This window comes from Lytechinus variegatus, chromosome 8 (genome assembly GCF_018143015.1).
Source record: "Lytechinus variegatus isolate NC3 chromosome 8, Lvar_3.0, whole genome shotgun sequence".
Lineage (NCBI taxonomy): Eukaryota > Metazoa > Echinodermata > Echinoidea > Temnopleuroida > Toxopneustidae > Lytechinus > Lytechinus variegatus.
Genome location: NC_054747.1, coordinates 1324862 through 1339909, shown reverse-complemented (window position 1 = coordinate 1339909; position 15048 = coordinate 1324862). Strand labels below are relative to the sequence as shown.

At 37.5% G+C, this 15048-nt stretch overlaps 1 protein-coding gene across 5 annotated transcripts in view; it reads right to left on the bottom strand.

Annotated features, from left to right (window-relative positions):
• Window positions 1-14353, bottom strand: part of LOC121419790 (protein c-ets-1-B-like) — a 61194-nt gene extending 46841 nt beyond the window's left edge. Inside the window, exons 1-2 of one of the 5 annotated variants that reach the window (XM_041614249.1) lie at window positions 14226-14353; window positions 12416-12637 (exon numbers count right to left, since the gene is read on the bottom strand). In XM_041614249.1, the coding sequence (XP_041470183.1) occupies window positions 12416-12553 (138 nt within the window). In that variant the 5' untranslated portion in view covers window positions 12554-12637; window positions 14226-14353. The other 4 variants (XM_041614250.1, XM_041614245.1, XM_041614246.1 and 1 more) reach the window with 4 other exon arrangements.
• Between the last annotated feature and the right edge of the window lie 695 nt (window positions 14354-15048).

Below are 15048 nucleotides of genomic sequence, written 5' to 3'. Positions count from 1 at the left end.
TTGCTATGTGGGGCCCAGTGGGATACAAACAGTAACATGTGATATTGGACTCCCAACTGGGAGATGCTATTTCAAATTGAACATTGTGGACATAAAATCTACATTGTACACAGGGTAAACTAGTATGCTCTTCACACCGCATTTCCTTAACCCCACACTATCCTTAACTTTGGACTATCCTTTACCCCATAAGGCGGTTTCAAACCGCCTCGATCACAAGAATCCCCGTTACATTACGAGAACTTTTTAAGGCTAAAAAATACCCGTTAATTATTCCTGCATTCACACCGCCCCGAAACACATCCTTCGGGATAAGTTCCCGAAGTTACGAGCATGCGCAGTGTGGTCTGATAAGCAGGCATGGCGGGAGATTCAAAATCTCTAGCCCAGCAGCCACCCACGCCGCCGCGCCCAACGACACGCTGGGATAAAAGTTCCCGTAATTTGCTTTCACATCGCCAAAATACCTGCGACCTTGGAAAAATCCCCACGAAACTTCTCGTAATTTCACCAAGTACCTACTATTTAGCGGGTATTTTCTTTCGGGGAGATTACGCGTAGTTTGCTTTCACATTACCAAAATACCTGGTATTTTCTGATCGGGGTAAATTTCCCGATCAGAGAATACCTGGAACTGGCGAACTTCGAGGCGGTCTGAAACCACCTATAGTATCGTTTTTTGATTCACACCGTCTTTCTTATAAACCCCATCTATCTGCCTTGCCGGGGTTAATGCTGTAACCCCGGACTATCCCACAGCTCATGAATATTGATGATCTTACCATACAGAGCATGATCAACGTGCAATTTCGACTTCTGTGATTGGCTATTGCTTAGCCCCACTATTCCTTGGCCCAGTTTCGTTTCACACTACATCTCTCAGAATCGCAATTGTAGTGCTAGCACCACAATAAGCCGGCTAACCCTGCTTTTTGCAGGGCCAGATAGTACCATACTATTTACCGAGCTAGCCCTAACCCCGGGAAATTTGTGGGGCTAAGGCCCCCTTAGGCCTACCAATTTCCCGGGGTTATAAAGTACAGTGTGAAAAGCATAATGTTGTAATGTAATTTTCCATATAATGTTTTAATGTAATTTTCCATAAACTATCCCACATTTTCCCCATCAATGTTTGCTGGGCGGAGGGCCCTGATTCTACAAATCAATAAGAAACAAAATGGGGGCTGGGGGTTACATTTAATGTTTAACCATTTCAAATTTCAATACAGACAAATTATCCATACATGTAGGCCTATAGGCTATTAGTAGATCGGGCCCATAACACAAAGCATAGCAATGATCGTAAAACATTTCTCTACGAATGATTGCATTGACTACAATGTACAATCAATCATGGAAAAACAAGCGTACGATTACTCGCTAACCTCTGTGTTAGAGGCCCTGCTACCTCTCAAAGTGCTAAGAATAGCATCTTCAGGTGAATGACCGCAAAAGTGCAGAGAAGAATTCTTGACCGAATGGACAAATACTTCCATTTGGCATAGACGTGTTTGAAAGTGATTCATCAAAACGATCAAAGATACAATAGTACAAGTCACGCTCCATCACATTGATCCACAATACACTTTCTCGACTTTCTGTATCTCTCAACCCTTTCCTGTTCTTGCTGGGTTCATTCACACTATAATGGGGGTACACTATGTGCACTAAATATTTTTGTTGATTTATTTAACCAGCAATATTATTGAAAGAATTTCAAGCAAAACTTAAGAATCAAAGCATTGATTAAGCTTGAAAATGAAAGTTGACTTTAACGAAAACCTTTAAAGGGAAATGAAAACAAAGAAGTTTTCAATTACTGTATGTATCTAGGCCTACGTGCAGAAATTGGAAGTTGAATGGATTCATTGAATGAAAATCACACAAATACATAATTACAAAACAAAATACCAAAATAGGTCAAGCAAAATAACAATCATTACACAAAGCCACAAACTCAAGTGATTGAAAGTGAAAATGTACAAGAAATGTATAGATTAGATTTGCTCAAAAGTCAACATTTACTACTTGTGGGTCTACATGTACCTGGTCAACACATGTTTTGGGCAATGTAAATGGGCCTTTGGGACAATACTGCCCATCTTCTTTGACAACAGCTAGATGTATCAACTTCAAGAGGTATAGATGTCAAACCATTGGGCCTAATCCTTTGCAAGAATCCCTTTCAATAGAACCACATTGACTCCAATAGTTTAACTGCTCTTTCAAATTGATTTGCTTGGATCCCTACCCCCTTGCACACAATAGGCGATTATTGATTAGGCCCATTTCAGACAAAAGGTGAAATAGACCTAGCCAACCAACCCACCTACACCATGATCGATAGTAGCGGAAGTATTTATTCTTCATAAATTTCAGACTTTAATTCAGAGATGCATGTATATAGGTGGGTGGGTCTGTGGGATACAATATTCCTTTTATAATTTGCCATTAAATGTTTTGTCCTTGGTATTAAAATCAATATGTATTGAAAGCAAACGTAGACCAAATACTAGTCTGCTGGGCAAACCCTTCACTCGAAATAAGGGTCTGAATGTGCAGCCTGCTCATGCCTTGTGTACTGAAGGCCGTATTGGAATAGCAAGTTTTGTATGTGCTAGTCTTTGCGTGGAGGCACACTTGTTGATCAAAGTTCTAATGAGGGTCTGTGACTGCAGAATAACCAAATACATGGAAGCCCATGACCAAATGTTATGCAGATTTAACTTTCTGTATTTAAATTTGAAAAAATTCCAATATTGATATTAAAAAGTAAATTCCAAACCCTATGTCAATACCTTTATCAAGAGGAGGGCCAAGAATTACAAATGGTCCATTTTTATAAAACCTATATTGTTAAAGATAAATTCCAGTTTTGGTAACAATCTCAAAATGACTTTTTACAGAATCTAATATAATGACCACTCAAGTGTCTGTTTGTATGAATAAAAAATATGTGCCAAAGGATTCTGGGAGAAATTGTGTAATTGCTGAGAAATAAGCAAAATAAGCGCGGATTCGGTCACTTCCGTCGGGTCTTTATTTCAGCAATAATAATACACTGTCCCACGTGTGCCTATCTGTGTTGGTAATCTTAAGTGTGAACGTTTTTCAGCGTAGATTTCAAAATTTCACAAAGTTCAGTTTATGTATTAAACTGTACCAGAGCTAGATCCTCGATTATATTCTGACAATTAAGCCTGGTTTTACAGACTTTCTCATGAAATCAGCGTTTACTGCAACTACTGGCATTTCTCTTTAATCAGACCTACATGTATATTACAATAACTTTGAGCATAACACTATGTGATAATTATCTGTGGCATACTACATGTATAAAGCCATGGTTGTACAGTATGCCGGTTACAAATCGGTGCAAGTCATTTTTCCCCCAATAAAAGTTAAAATGAACATTGGTGAGCATGATCGGTTCATCACGGACGGACATTTGATAGATTTTGAAAGTTTTGAAGGCTTGTAACAAATTAGAAATAAGATGAACAAGGTTCCTTTGTGTTTTATAGTGAAGGGTAGGACATAGTATGCTGAATGATTAAAAAAGTTTGTTGCCATGGTTACCTACAAACACAGGTATCCACTAAATGTGCCATATCACGGACGGACAAGATAGAAATGTGGTTTTTAGAATTTTTGTACATTTTTATTGTTTCTATCTAAACAGCTTTACATGGACCAATTATTGTTAATGCACCTAACACTCAGGTATGTTAGCTTCTATGTTCAGCATATTGAATTCTTAACCAATATCAAACTTCCGAGAGAATTGCAAATATTTTCCATCACGGACGGACATCATGGACGGACATCACGGACGGACACAATTAAAATACAATGGAAGTACTCTGTAAAAAGTTCTTAGTACTTTTTTGGTAAACAAATGCAATTGTTTTGATGATTTGTACATATTTTAATAATATTAAACAGTATTAGTTGCACAATCAAGTTGCTACAACTTCAATCAAGTTGCTGCAACTTGATTTAAGATGTAGCAACTTGATTTCTATGCTAGACGCACAGTATAATCTAGACATACGATTGCTCTTAACACATTTCTTGTCAAAATCGAACGTAAAGAATAGGTGATGTACAACTGTATAATAAAAAAATAAAAAACGTAAAAAGCCATTGATATGCAGGCAGAAAGGAGCAAATTCACATGACAGTCCTTTTACTTTCAGAAGATGCTAGTATTCATAGAGAATTAGCAAGTGAAAAGACTTTAAATGAAAAATTGACATCCTGGTTCTTCCCGCACACATTTTTTACATAGTTTTTGTGGCTCAACTTACCCCAGACGATGGCACAACTTACCCCACAGATGGGGCAAGTTGAGCAATTTGACATCCTTTTTTTCAAAGGTCACAATGACATTCAGCGTGGGGTAGAAAGTTATATATAAGTGAAAAATATTTCCCAAGAATCAAATTTAAAGGTAAGGTACTTATTTCTACAATATTACTAGTCATATCAATTCTAACGTGCAAAATGCAAAAAGTGTCACAACTTACCCCGCCTTCCCCTATTGTCTTTTTAAAGTGTAGAATACAAGTAGGTTCAAAATCAACAGCTAGTTCATTATTGATCATGTTGATACAAGTATTTTTATGATCATGATGATTTTAGGCATTAATTTTCCAAGAGCAAAGATGTTTTTTTAAGGTCCAAAAACTAAATCTAAAAGATTAACAGGTCACTGATCCTTATGCTTGTTTGATCAACACTTGTCAGGGGCTCTCTTTAAATCCATCTTTTGCATATATCAAAGCGGAGACACCCCATAACATCAACAGCCCTCATGTATTTAGGCCCTGACCGAATCCAAAATTGAAATTGATATTCCAATCCAAAGCTTAACTTCTAAACACTACATTGCAAGCTTTATGCATTTTCACAGTTTACCAGATAAGCGATTTGCTTAAAATTAGCTCCAAAATGGACTTCGAAAAAAAGGTATTCATGTAATTTTCATAAACCTATGTTCTGTTAGAAGCATTGTGAATCCATAAGTTTGAACATGGAAAAATTGATTTTTCTGCTTATCAGATTATGCATTGCATTCTACTTCTTCTCCATCACTTTCTGCAAGCTTGAATTGATGAAATCTACAGCTTTGGACTTGTTCTTGCCATACTTTGTTTCCCGCTTTTTTGGCATATACATGTACATGCAGCTTTTCAACTCTATCTGCATTCCAATAATGCTTAACAATTTTCCTGACAACAATATAGCCCCAATAACGGCCAAACAAAGATATCACAAAAAATTGTGAAGAGTTGTAGGCTTATTCCATTTGAGTTCTGAATAATTCTCAGAGCCATTTTTCACTGCAATTAGAAGCTAAAATTAAACTCATAATCTGCTCAGCAAAGTTTCTCATTTGCATATATGAATCTTTCCACAAGTATTTCACTCGTCCGTCCGTGATGAAATTAATGTCCGTCTGTGATCATTTTTCATTGATTTATTAAATGCATAAAATGTATGGATTTTAGCTATGTTCAAATAAAATGATGAACAGTGTCCAGTGAAATACTTCTACACACTTTTATTTCTGTTTCTATTCTGATTAAGAATAAAAAGCTGAGTCCATAGACATTATCCTAATAAAAATGATCACGGACGGACATTAATTTCATCATGGACGGACGGAAATGTTAACATCTACAAGGAAAGTTTACTTCCCATATTTTTTCCCTACTAATTTATGTTTGATGATAGATTAATGTTCAGAGAGCAAGACCATTAAAAAAATTGGAGTAACTTTGAAAACAATAAAACTAGAGTGAAATGAATTTGAGTGAATTAACTTTGTCCGTCCGTGATCAAATTAATGTCCGTCCGTGATCATTTTTGACTGACTTTATGATATGGATAAACTGTATGGATTTTAGCCATGTTCAAATAAAATAATGTACAGTGTTTAGAGAGATACCTCTAAACCTTTTTATTTTTTATTTCTACTCTGATAAAGAATAAAAAAACTTTTCATCTTTTCTTCCATCACGGACGGAAATTTCAAAATGGAAATGTTAACACCTACCAAAAAAAATTAGTTCCCAATATTTTTTTTCTACTATATTATGTCTGATAATAGAGAAATGTTCAGAGTGCAAGAACATCCAAACCAAATTAGAGTAACTTTAAAAACAATAAAACTAGAGTGAATTTAATTTGAGTAAAAATGTCCGTCCGTGATGAGAGGTAGCAGCACCCCCATGAATAAAATGGACTATTCCGGTACTTTCGGAATCATCAATCTTCATGAAACTTAGTTTTTTGAAACCTGAGATAACAAAGATTATTTTAAAAGCAAATTTGATAAAAGTACCTTAAAAAAAATTTTTCACCTCAATGCGAACCCTTAACCGATCATGCTCTGGAGTGTTTCTAGGCCTAATGCTGTGCATGATACACCACCGCACTAGTCTTTCTCAAATCACAACATCTCAAAGATGACGCCAGAGTTAAAAATCACGAAATCCATTGGAAACTATCGTTCAGAAATCGCACAGCTGTCCTTATACTCCCTTGCCAGCTTGAAGAAAATGATTGCAATCACACATATTCCTGAATTAGTCTAACATTTCAGACCAACCTTTCACATAGATGCAAGGCTAACACATACTGTAGTGTAAAGGTCTCTATTTGAAAATCATCGCAATATCATAGCTTGGAGTTGTTCTCTTCTGTTTTTACTATGTATATTTGGTAGTACTCCTCTCCAACTTGATGCTGAAAAACTGCCGAGAACCATTAGACAGTTGAGTAGTCTAGACCCTTGAATAGTTTTCACAATTTGGAATGAAGAGTCTGAATTAGTGAGACTAGATTCATGTCTAGTCTTCACTCTAGACCCATTATTGGTTGAAGTATCAAATATGAGTCTGTGTTTGCAGACTAGGTTTTGATTTTTTTTTGGGGGGGGGCATTTCTCTATTCATGTTTCAACATTCTTTTTAGGTTTTCTATTCTCATTCCTGCTTTCTCGGGCATATTAAAACAAATTGTCGTTTTGTTTTTTTAAATGAGCAACAAAGTCTGGATATTGCACTAAAATAAAGCTAGCATCTGATTAAAAGGTTTACCTAATGAGGAATGATCCCTACATTGCTAAGACTCTGTGATCCCCACGGTGACGACTTGTCGCCACTATGATGTCGCAATAATCAAGACAAGTCTTCTTGACAAATCATTGCAGGCTCGTCGGGCAGGCATTCATCACGATAGTCGTCAAGAAAGGCAACAAATTAGTATTTACTTCTAGAATCCTTTCATTCATTTCAGGATTAAAGGGGAAGTTCACACTTCACACTGAAGAAAAGTTTGTTGTAAAAACAGAAAAGAAATCATATAAAATATTGAAGGCATGAAGAAAGCCATCAAAGATTAAGAAAGTTATTAGAATTTGAAGTTTTGGATTGTGATACGTCATAAGCGAGCATTTTCAATTTTTGAATGGGTTGTTATAACTCTTTTCTTCTAGGAATGGGTGTGAAATGAATTGTCTATTGCTATACTGAAGGTATTGAAAAAAAAAAATTAATTTTATGCGAAAATGACATTTCATCGATTTTTTTCCATAAGTATGATAAATGTAAGAAAGCTGCATATGACATCACAAATTAAATAAGTAAAATTCTAATAACAATTTCTGCTATTTTGACCACAATCTTTTTGTCAGGGTGAACTTTAGAGGATAGAGCAGGCCTACAGAAATGTTTGTTAATAAGGGCTATTTTGTGATTTACAGACAGGAGCTAATTTTTAGACCTTCCCAAAGCTGGAGAAAAAACAACATGAAATTGAATCTTAAGCAGGGGAAGGAAATCCTAAGGATCAACTATTCAAAACTGAGCAAGTGTTTTGAGAGTTCCTACAGTAGATTTATCAAACTAATAGTTGCCAGTGCTTGACACGTTTTATGCAATACATCCTCCCAAGGGTTCTATGGAGTAGCCGAAAGTAGCTTACCTAGTTTCTCTCGATACTTCTCAATTTCTCTTTATGGAAATGAATAGGAAATGATTTCCCCCGCCTTGGACTCCTACGCTAGCTACTCAGTCAATATGAACTTGAAACCCCCAACTCATAGCCTTGGACTACACTTGATGTAATGCATCCAATGCATAGACCTACATGTAGGCCTACTTTTATAGGCCTACATACAGGGCCTACATGTGCATGGGCTGGCGTACATTGTAAGTATGCCCCCTCCCCCACCCAAAAACGTGTACAGTGTGTACCCTTACGAGTTTATGCAGAGGGCCAAGTTTATGGCCAATATTCATGATCATGCCGATACTCATTGCATGCTTAAATACTCAACATAAAAGCAAATGCACCAAATAAGCTGCAAGCAAAGATCCTAATCCTCTAGTCAACCTAAAGGCATTGGCTAACATTGATCCGACTTTTTAAAAATCTGAGCTGCAAGGTCCAACTTGTCGCCTGTGTCTGTGATATGTTACAAAAATGAAGCCCAGAGCGAATCGCATCCGAAAATCATTTAGTGCTTCAAAAAAGTGAAATACAATGTCACTGGAAACACCATCTTAATTTCATCACGTACACAATGTGTTCTATTATTATCAGCACGATAGAAATTACACAAAATCTTTGATAATAACGGTATCAAAAGCATTTATTTTTTGGGGGGGTTCAGAGTTTTTAAGTTGATAGAAAGGCATCCATGTACATATTAATATCTCCCCTTTTATTTTTGTATTTTGTCTATAACATTAAATTAGGCCTTCAAGTTGGGTCAAGAAAATAGTTAGCAAAAGTTCTACCTGGGGTAGAGTTTCAGTCAGGGCATGGACCTACCAGTACTAGGCCAATGGTCAGGGACAGGACCATATATTTCAACCATGTAAGTCTAAAAAATTGGACCACTCTCGAGCTTTAAAAAACTTGTTAAAAACATTACGGGGACTGCAGCACTGCTCAGAATATTAAGCGAAAAGTAAATAGGCCTTTACTTGTTCTAGGAAAAGTAAATGTTTCTATAAGATATCATTCTCTGAGTGATGCTAAGAAATCATTCACTCTTTAAAGATTAATTATGCTATTGCTGTGAACATGAGAATCCAACAGTCCTTTGCAGCACAAAACTGTCATGACTACTGTAAAGCTTCCAAGTTGAATGACCAGCTTAGCGCTATAAATGGCACAGTTAGCTTTCGAAAGCTTTTCCTTTTCAGCAAACAGGGAAAAAAATCCCAACTCAAGAGCTGAGAAGAATGAAAAGAAAGGGGAGTCATGATCATACCAAGCTTGACTGTACTTCCAAATCTATCCATTGTTTGCTTGCCCCTTCTGTGGCATGTTTAACTCTCAATGGATTACATAGTCTAATCCCTGTTTGTATCAATACATTCACTTCCCCCACTCAAACACCTACCCATTGATAAGGTTCAACGCTTGTTTAAACTGCAACAATAAACTAAATATCTGAAGAGGATAATCTCAACTCCTTCATGTGTAGGACAAATTGGAGTTCTGCCTCTTGGCTATACGAAGTAGGCATACATGTACATACATGAATTTGATATTCCCATACAGATACGAAGGATGAAACTTTGTCACCTTTCTAATGGTTAAAATACATGGGCAATTCCATAAAATGGTCAACCTTTTTGTACGTCCAACCCCCATTTTTCTCAATTTTTACTTCCTTTCATAAACTAACCATGTCATGGTCATTTGAGAGCATGAAGAGATCAAGAAATCAGAGACAGAAAATTTAATTCAACTACCCCAAATAGGGGGTTGGACGTACATATTTTATGGAATTGCCCACATGTAATAGTATGGCAATAAGGGATATATACCAGCCACAAGATCTGCTACCCTCCCTCCCCCACCCAAATCACAAGATTTGTTTGTGCACCTTGGCCCCCAAATAACACTCTTTTATCATGTAGGAGTATTAAAGAGATGTATTTCTTTATTATGACAAAGTTCTTCGAGGGACTTTTAAGTTTTAACCATATAGAAGTCAATAGTGCTTGATACAAATCTGTTGACTGAACCTCTATTAAGTTGGAAATGCCAAGCACAAAAAATGGAACTCTCGCCACCCATACGGTCATTACACCAAGTTGTCTTGACAAAAGACTGAAGAACTGTAAAATAACCCAAACTTTTCAACAATGTATAGAAGAAAAGTAGGCAAATTATGCCCCAAAAAACTATTAAATCTATGAAAATGTACAATACATTAATTTTTGCGCATAACTAGAATTTCAAACAGCCAATGACTCCATATTTGTTTGTGAACAATAATGCAACTCGTTAGTAAACTCGTAAAAACAAGGCCATGAATAAAATACATGTACGCTATATAAAAACAAAACCATGCACTTAACGCAAGTAGAAAACATGACATCACAATGAATTTCAAGCAAAAAGCTGCTTAAAAAGCTGGCGCCTCACAAATTATAGAAGCAGTTATTTTTCTGGGATATTAACAATGGAATGCGCTGCCTCGCTAACTCACTATACCCTTGCACCTCTACCACAAAACTATTTTTAATGACAAACCTTGCATTGAACTCAACGTTTTTGTGTACAATTTTCCTCACCAGCCATTTAAAGTTCAACCGACTATGAACTCGGTAACCTCTAGAAATTGCATTGTTAAATCGGGTTATGGTGAAAATGGAGATTATGGCTACCAATGATATGGGTTTGTGTGTCAAGAGTTTTTTCTGGTTTGATTCTCAATGCATTTGTTTGTTTTTTCCCTGCGAACAAACAGCTTGGAAACTGGGAAATTGTTCTATCCCATAGAATTTCTATTAAAATGTCATTAGGGATTCATAATCCATGCAAAAAGTACATTAAATTTGAAAATTGGGGGGGGACTTCCAAAGCCTGGCAATTTCTAAAGCAGGACACTTTATTGAAGACTTTTCATCCTGCTTGCACTGTATTTAACAAACAGTTCCCTGCTCTTTGTATATTGTGCAGGATGAGCAATTTCCTTGCCAATTTTGTTATAAAATGCCTATTAATAAGAAGCACATAGTTCTGCTGTGATAGAGAAAAGTACATTAAAATGCAACCGACTCTTTGTTTGAATGCATAAAATGCGATTCAGTTCAAATTCTATGCATAAAGCTCAATCCACTTTAAAAGGCAGCGAGTGATTATGCTGAATAATAGTGAGGAGCTATTTACAGCAAGGGGCCTACATATACTAAAGACATGTACCACCTGTGCATACACGAAAACTACATGTACAACCAAATTATTTTATTCTTGCACTTCAGATACCAGCAGACTTGTGTCTCAGCATGCCATCTTATTCAATTGCAAGGCTTCAGACACCTGATTGACATTCCTCTTTTTGAAGTGGTGCTTGATAAAAAAAATAATGTCCAGAACTCCAGATAAACAGACATTTCCACCATGGAAATTGTCATACAATGAACTGTACAATGTGCAATTACTAAATTCTACGCTTGCAAGAGGTATACTATGGTCAGTACTGGTTTATCCCTGCAGGTTAATTCATGAAAGGAATAACTTGAATACTTTGGTTTCTTCAAAATAAATGACTCTAAGGACCCCAAGGATGTGAAGAAAGCTGAAACAGGGGGGTGTTTCATAAAGCTGTTTGCAAAGTTACGCACAACCTAACATACGACTGGAAGATGTTCTAAGTCAGCTACATAGGGATATACACTGTAGCACAAGAAAGGGTAACCAGTCGTTTGTAAAGTCAGTCCTTTGTAGTCATTCGTAGCATACAAATAGCTTTATGAAATGAGCCCCAAGACTGAACAGTCCATTACCAGGAGAGATTTCATGAAAGAAAAAGCAGTTTTCACTAGTACCGTATTTGTTTTAAATACTGAAATGCTTCCATCTGATTGGGCGAGATCAAAAGACCAGCGAAAATCATTGAGTGAGAGGATTCTTCATGCATAAACTCCCCATTGTAAATATTTCATTCGTGAATTCAACGAGTTATAATAGAATTTTGAATGATCCAGTATTCCTTGTTGCTATGTCCCAAAAACTCTGGCAATGTCATTAGCAACTTTACAATTTTTGTTCACATGTTCAGGGATGAAAGTTAATTATTGTTTCACTTGACAATGAGAATGAATTAGAATATATTTCATAATAAAATAAAAAGAAATAGTGAGTGGATGACGTCATCAGTCTCCATTAGCATGCCCGGTACCGACCACGGAGTGAATACATAAACTGTCAATTGTGAAATTAAGCAAAACTTTTGAATGTCATAAATTTCTTATACATCCGATTTTGATGAAATTTTCATTGTTATGCTTGTTGGATTTCTCTTTTTATTCAAATCAATGTTTTGTTGGGACGGACTTGTCATTTTAAGGTTTTAAAGTTTTGGTGTCAAAAAGAAACTCACCTTCTGTATGGTAAGCTTTTGGGGTCTCCTCTTGTGGTTCATCACATCAGGAACTTGACAGCATTCATCCAGATGCATGCTGGGACGAGGCTGCAGTTCATGGAGATCCACAGGAAACGAACAGTGCATAGATGCCATTGGTGCTTGCGGGCTCTTGTTCGAGGTCGAACTCAACGTCGACCAGAGTTCTGACTTCTTCTGTACGTGGGTCGTGGTGTAATACTGGAAAAGGGAGACAAAATGAGGGGATGCTCTAGGGTGATTTCAACTTGCATTATAACTAGTACAAGTAATAATAACAATATAATACATAAAATTTATAAAGTGCACTTTCCATCTTGATTAGATGCTCAAGGCGCTTCAGAGCAGAAAAACAACTCACAATTCGCCCAACTCACAGCAAGTTTCTAGGCCAGAATAATCAACACGTGTTAGAACTTATATTAAGGGCCACCATACCCCTTCCAAAGAGTTCTATTCTCAAGCCAAAGGATGGGCAGATTTCTGTGGTACGAGAGGAATCAACTATTTTTAGGCAGTTACTGTACCTGTAGCCTGTGGGCCTACCTTAAGAATGAGAAAGAGCTACATGTATCAGGGCCGTCACCAGCTTTTTTTCTAGGGGGGTGCTTTTTATGAAAAAAAAACACAAAAACAACGTATTAACTCAATTTCATGCAGTTATATAGCCCGCCGGCCAGAATGGATATAGAAAGTACATACTGGTCAACATGCCTATTGTTCCTCAATGCAGTTTCGGTGTCTGTGTGTTTTTTTTTTTGTTCTGAAGGGGGGTGCGTTCGCACCCTCCGCACCCCCCCCCCCCTGGCGACAGCCCTGTGTATATATTTTCCCTGAACACTTAAGAACTTGTGAATAAAGAAAGATGCATAAATAAACATGAAAACATTTGTCGGCATTATCCTGAAATAAGTCACCTCTCTTCTCGTGTGTGTGCTCTCGTTGTGTACAAAGTCAATGGGAGATGAAAGAAGTCATCGCCACTGACGAAATGAACAGCAGTGAATGGAGTGGCGACTTAAACCAGGATAATGCCCATTTGTCATTGTTCCAAGTGCGCTTTTTTGCACATCAATCCCGGCCCCGCATTCATCTCCATCTCAAAAATTCTTGGATTTTGCATCACAATGCAAACGCAGTCAGGAATGCACACCAAATTGCATCACCCTGCCTGTGTTGATGGCACATGCTACCCCCCCCCTTCCTTAACATGCCATAACTTAGTCTAATCTATATATACCAACGGCATGCACATCTCCATCAATACATCATGAATGAATGAAGATGGCATAAAAACAGAGTGATACCATCACGCAACACAGTGACGTGACCGAGATGAGAGAGACATTATACTTTTTAATCAAACATTGATTAAAAACATAGCTCAACTTAAAAGACTAGGCCTACTAAGTACTAAAAAAGGAAGCGAAAATTCAACCTCGTAATGTCGACGAAAATGTATAAAAATCTCACAAATGTTTATATCCTTGAGAAAACTTCCACTCTAAGGCTAAAGTCTGAAGGAAACAAATCGACTTCCTTGCTGAATATAAAGACTTCCACAACGTACAGAGAAGTCAACTTGCCGAAGCTTGCGAAGGAACAGTCAATCCAGCGCAACAAGTTGAAGACGGCAGACGGCGGGCGGCTGCAGTCAAGATGCACAAGGACAAACTTGCTGCATCATTTTCAAAAGCAGCAAAAAAAAATCCACGCGAATTTCATGTGGTCCCCGGAGGCATGTAAAAGCATCAATCACCACTACACTATGGATCAAATTTAAGCTCACCTGTACGTTTTATAAGAGATGCTACGCTTCATTTGTCTTGAGAAGTTCGAAAAAAAAATCTTTCTTCACAAAACTTGCATTCCAAACCGCATGCAGGGTGCTCGCTGTGTAGCCGGCCGGTAGCGATGTAAACAATTGGCGAGTCTTGATCTTGCATGCACGCGCTATTATGTACAGTCAACAGTACAGGAGCGCGAGCTCTCAGCTCACGCAAGTTCATTCATTCATTAAAATTTCTCTCGACATGCTTTGCTGGGGTCTTTTTCCGGTGCGCTCATTGGATAACAACGTGATGAATACGCCTACGTCATAATAAAACGGCGATACGACCAATCATCGTTCGATGCATAATTGATTGCTTTAATTAGCTGAACACAGTAGATTCTATTTGATTTGCACAAAATCAAAACCAACATGTAGGCCTAACTCATTTTTTTCTTATTCACCGAATAATATTGATTAAATACTATTATGAAAAAATATACTGCATGGATTTTTTAAAAGAAATCCAACAATTATGTTTCTTAATGAATTAATGCTATGAAAAGTTTTTTCAGAAGTGCGAAATAGACACAAAGGCCATTATATGGTACTGTGCAGGGGCAACGGAAGCGGTGGGGGCTGGGATCTTCAGCCTCATCCTCCCACCCTCCCCCCCCCCCACATTTTTGTTTTCCAAAACCCAAAACCGTGCACATAAACGTAAAAATGGCCATCTGATTGTGTTTTTTTGCATGGCCAGCCCCCCCCCCCCACACACACTTTCAAAACCAATCCGCTGTCCCTGGTGTGGATCGGGGGGGGGGCGGACAGCGGCGGTTAC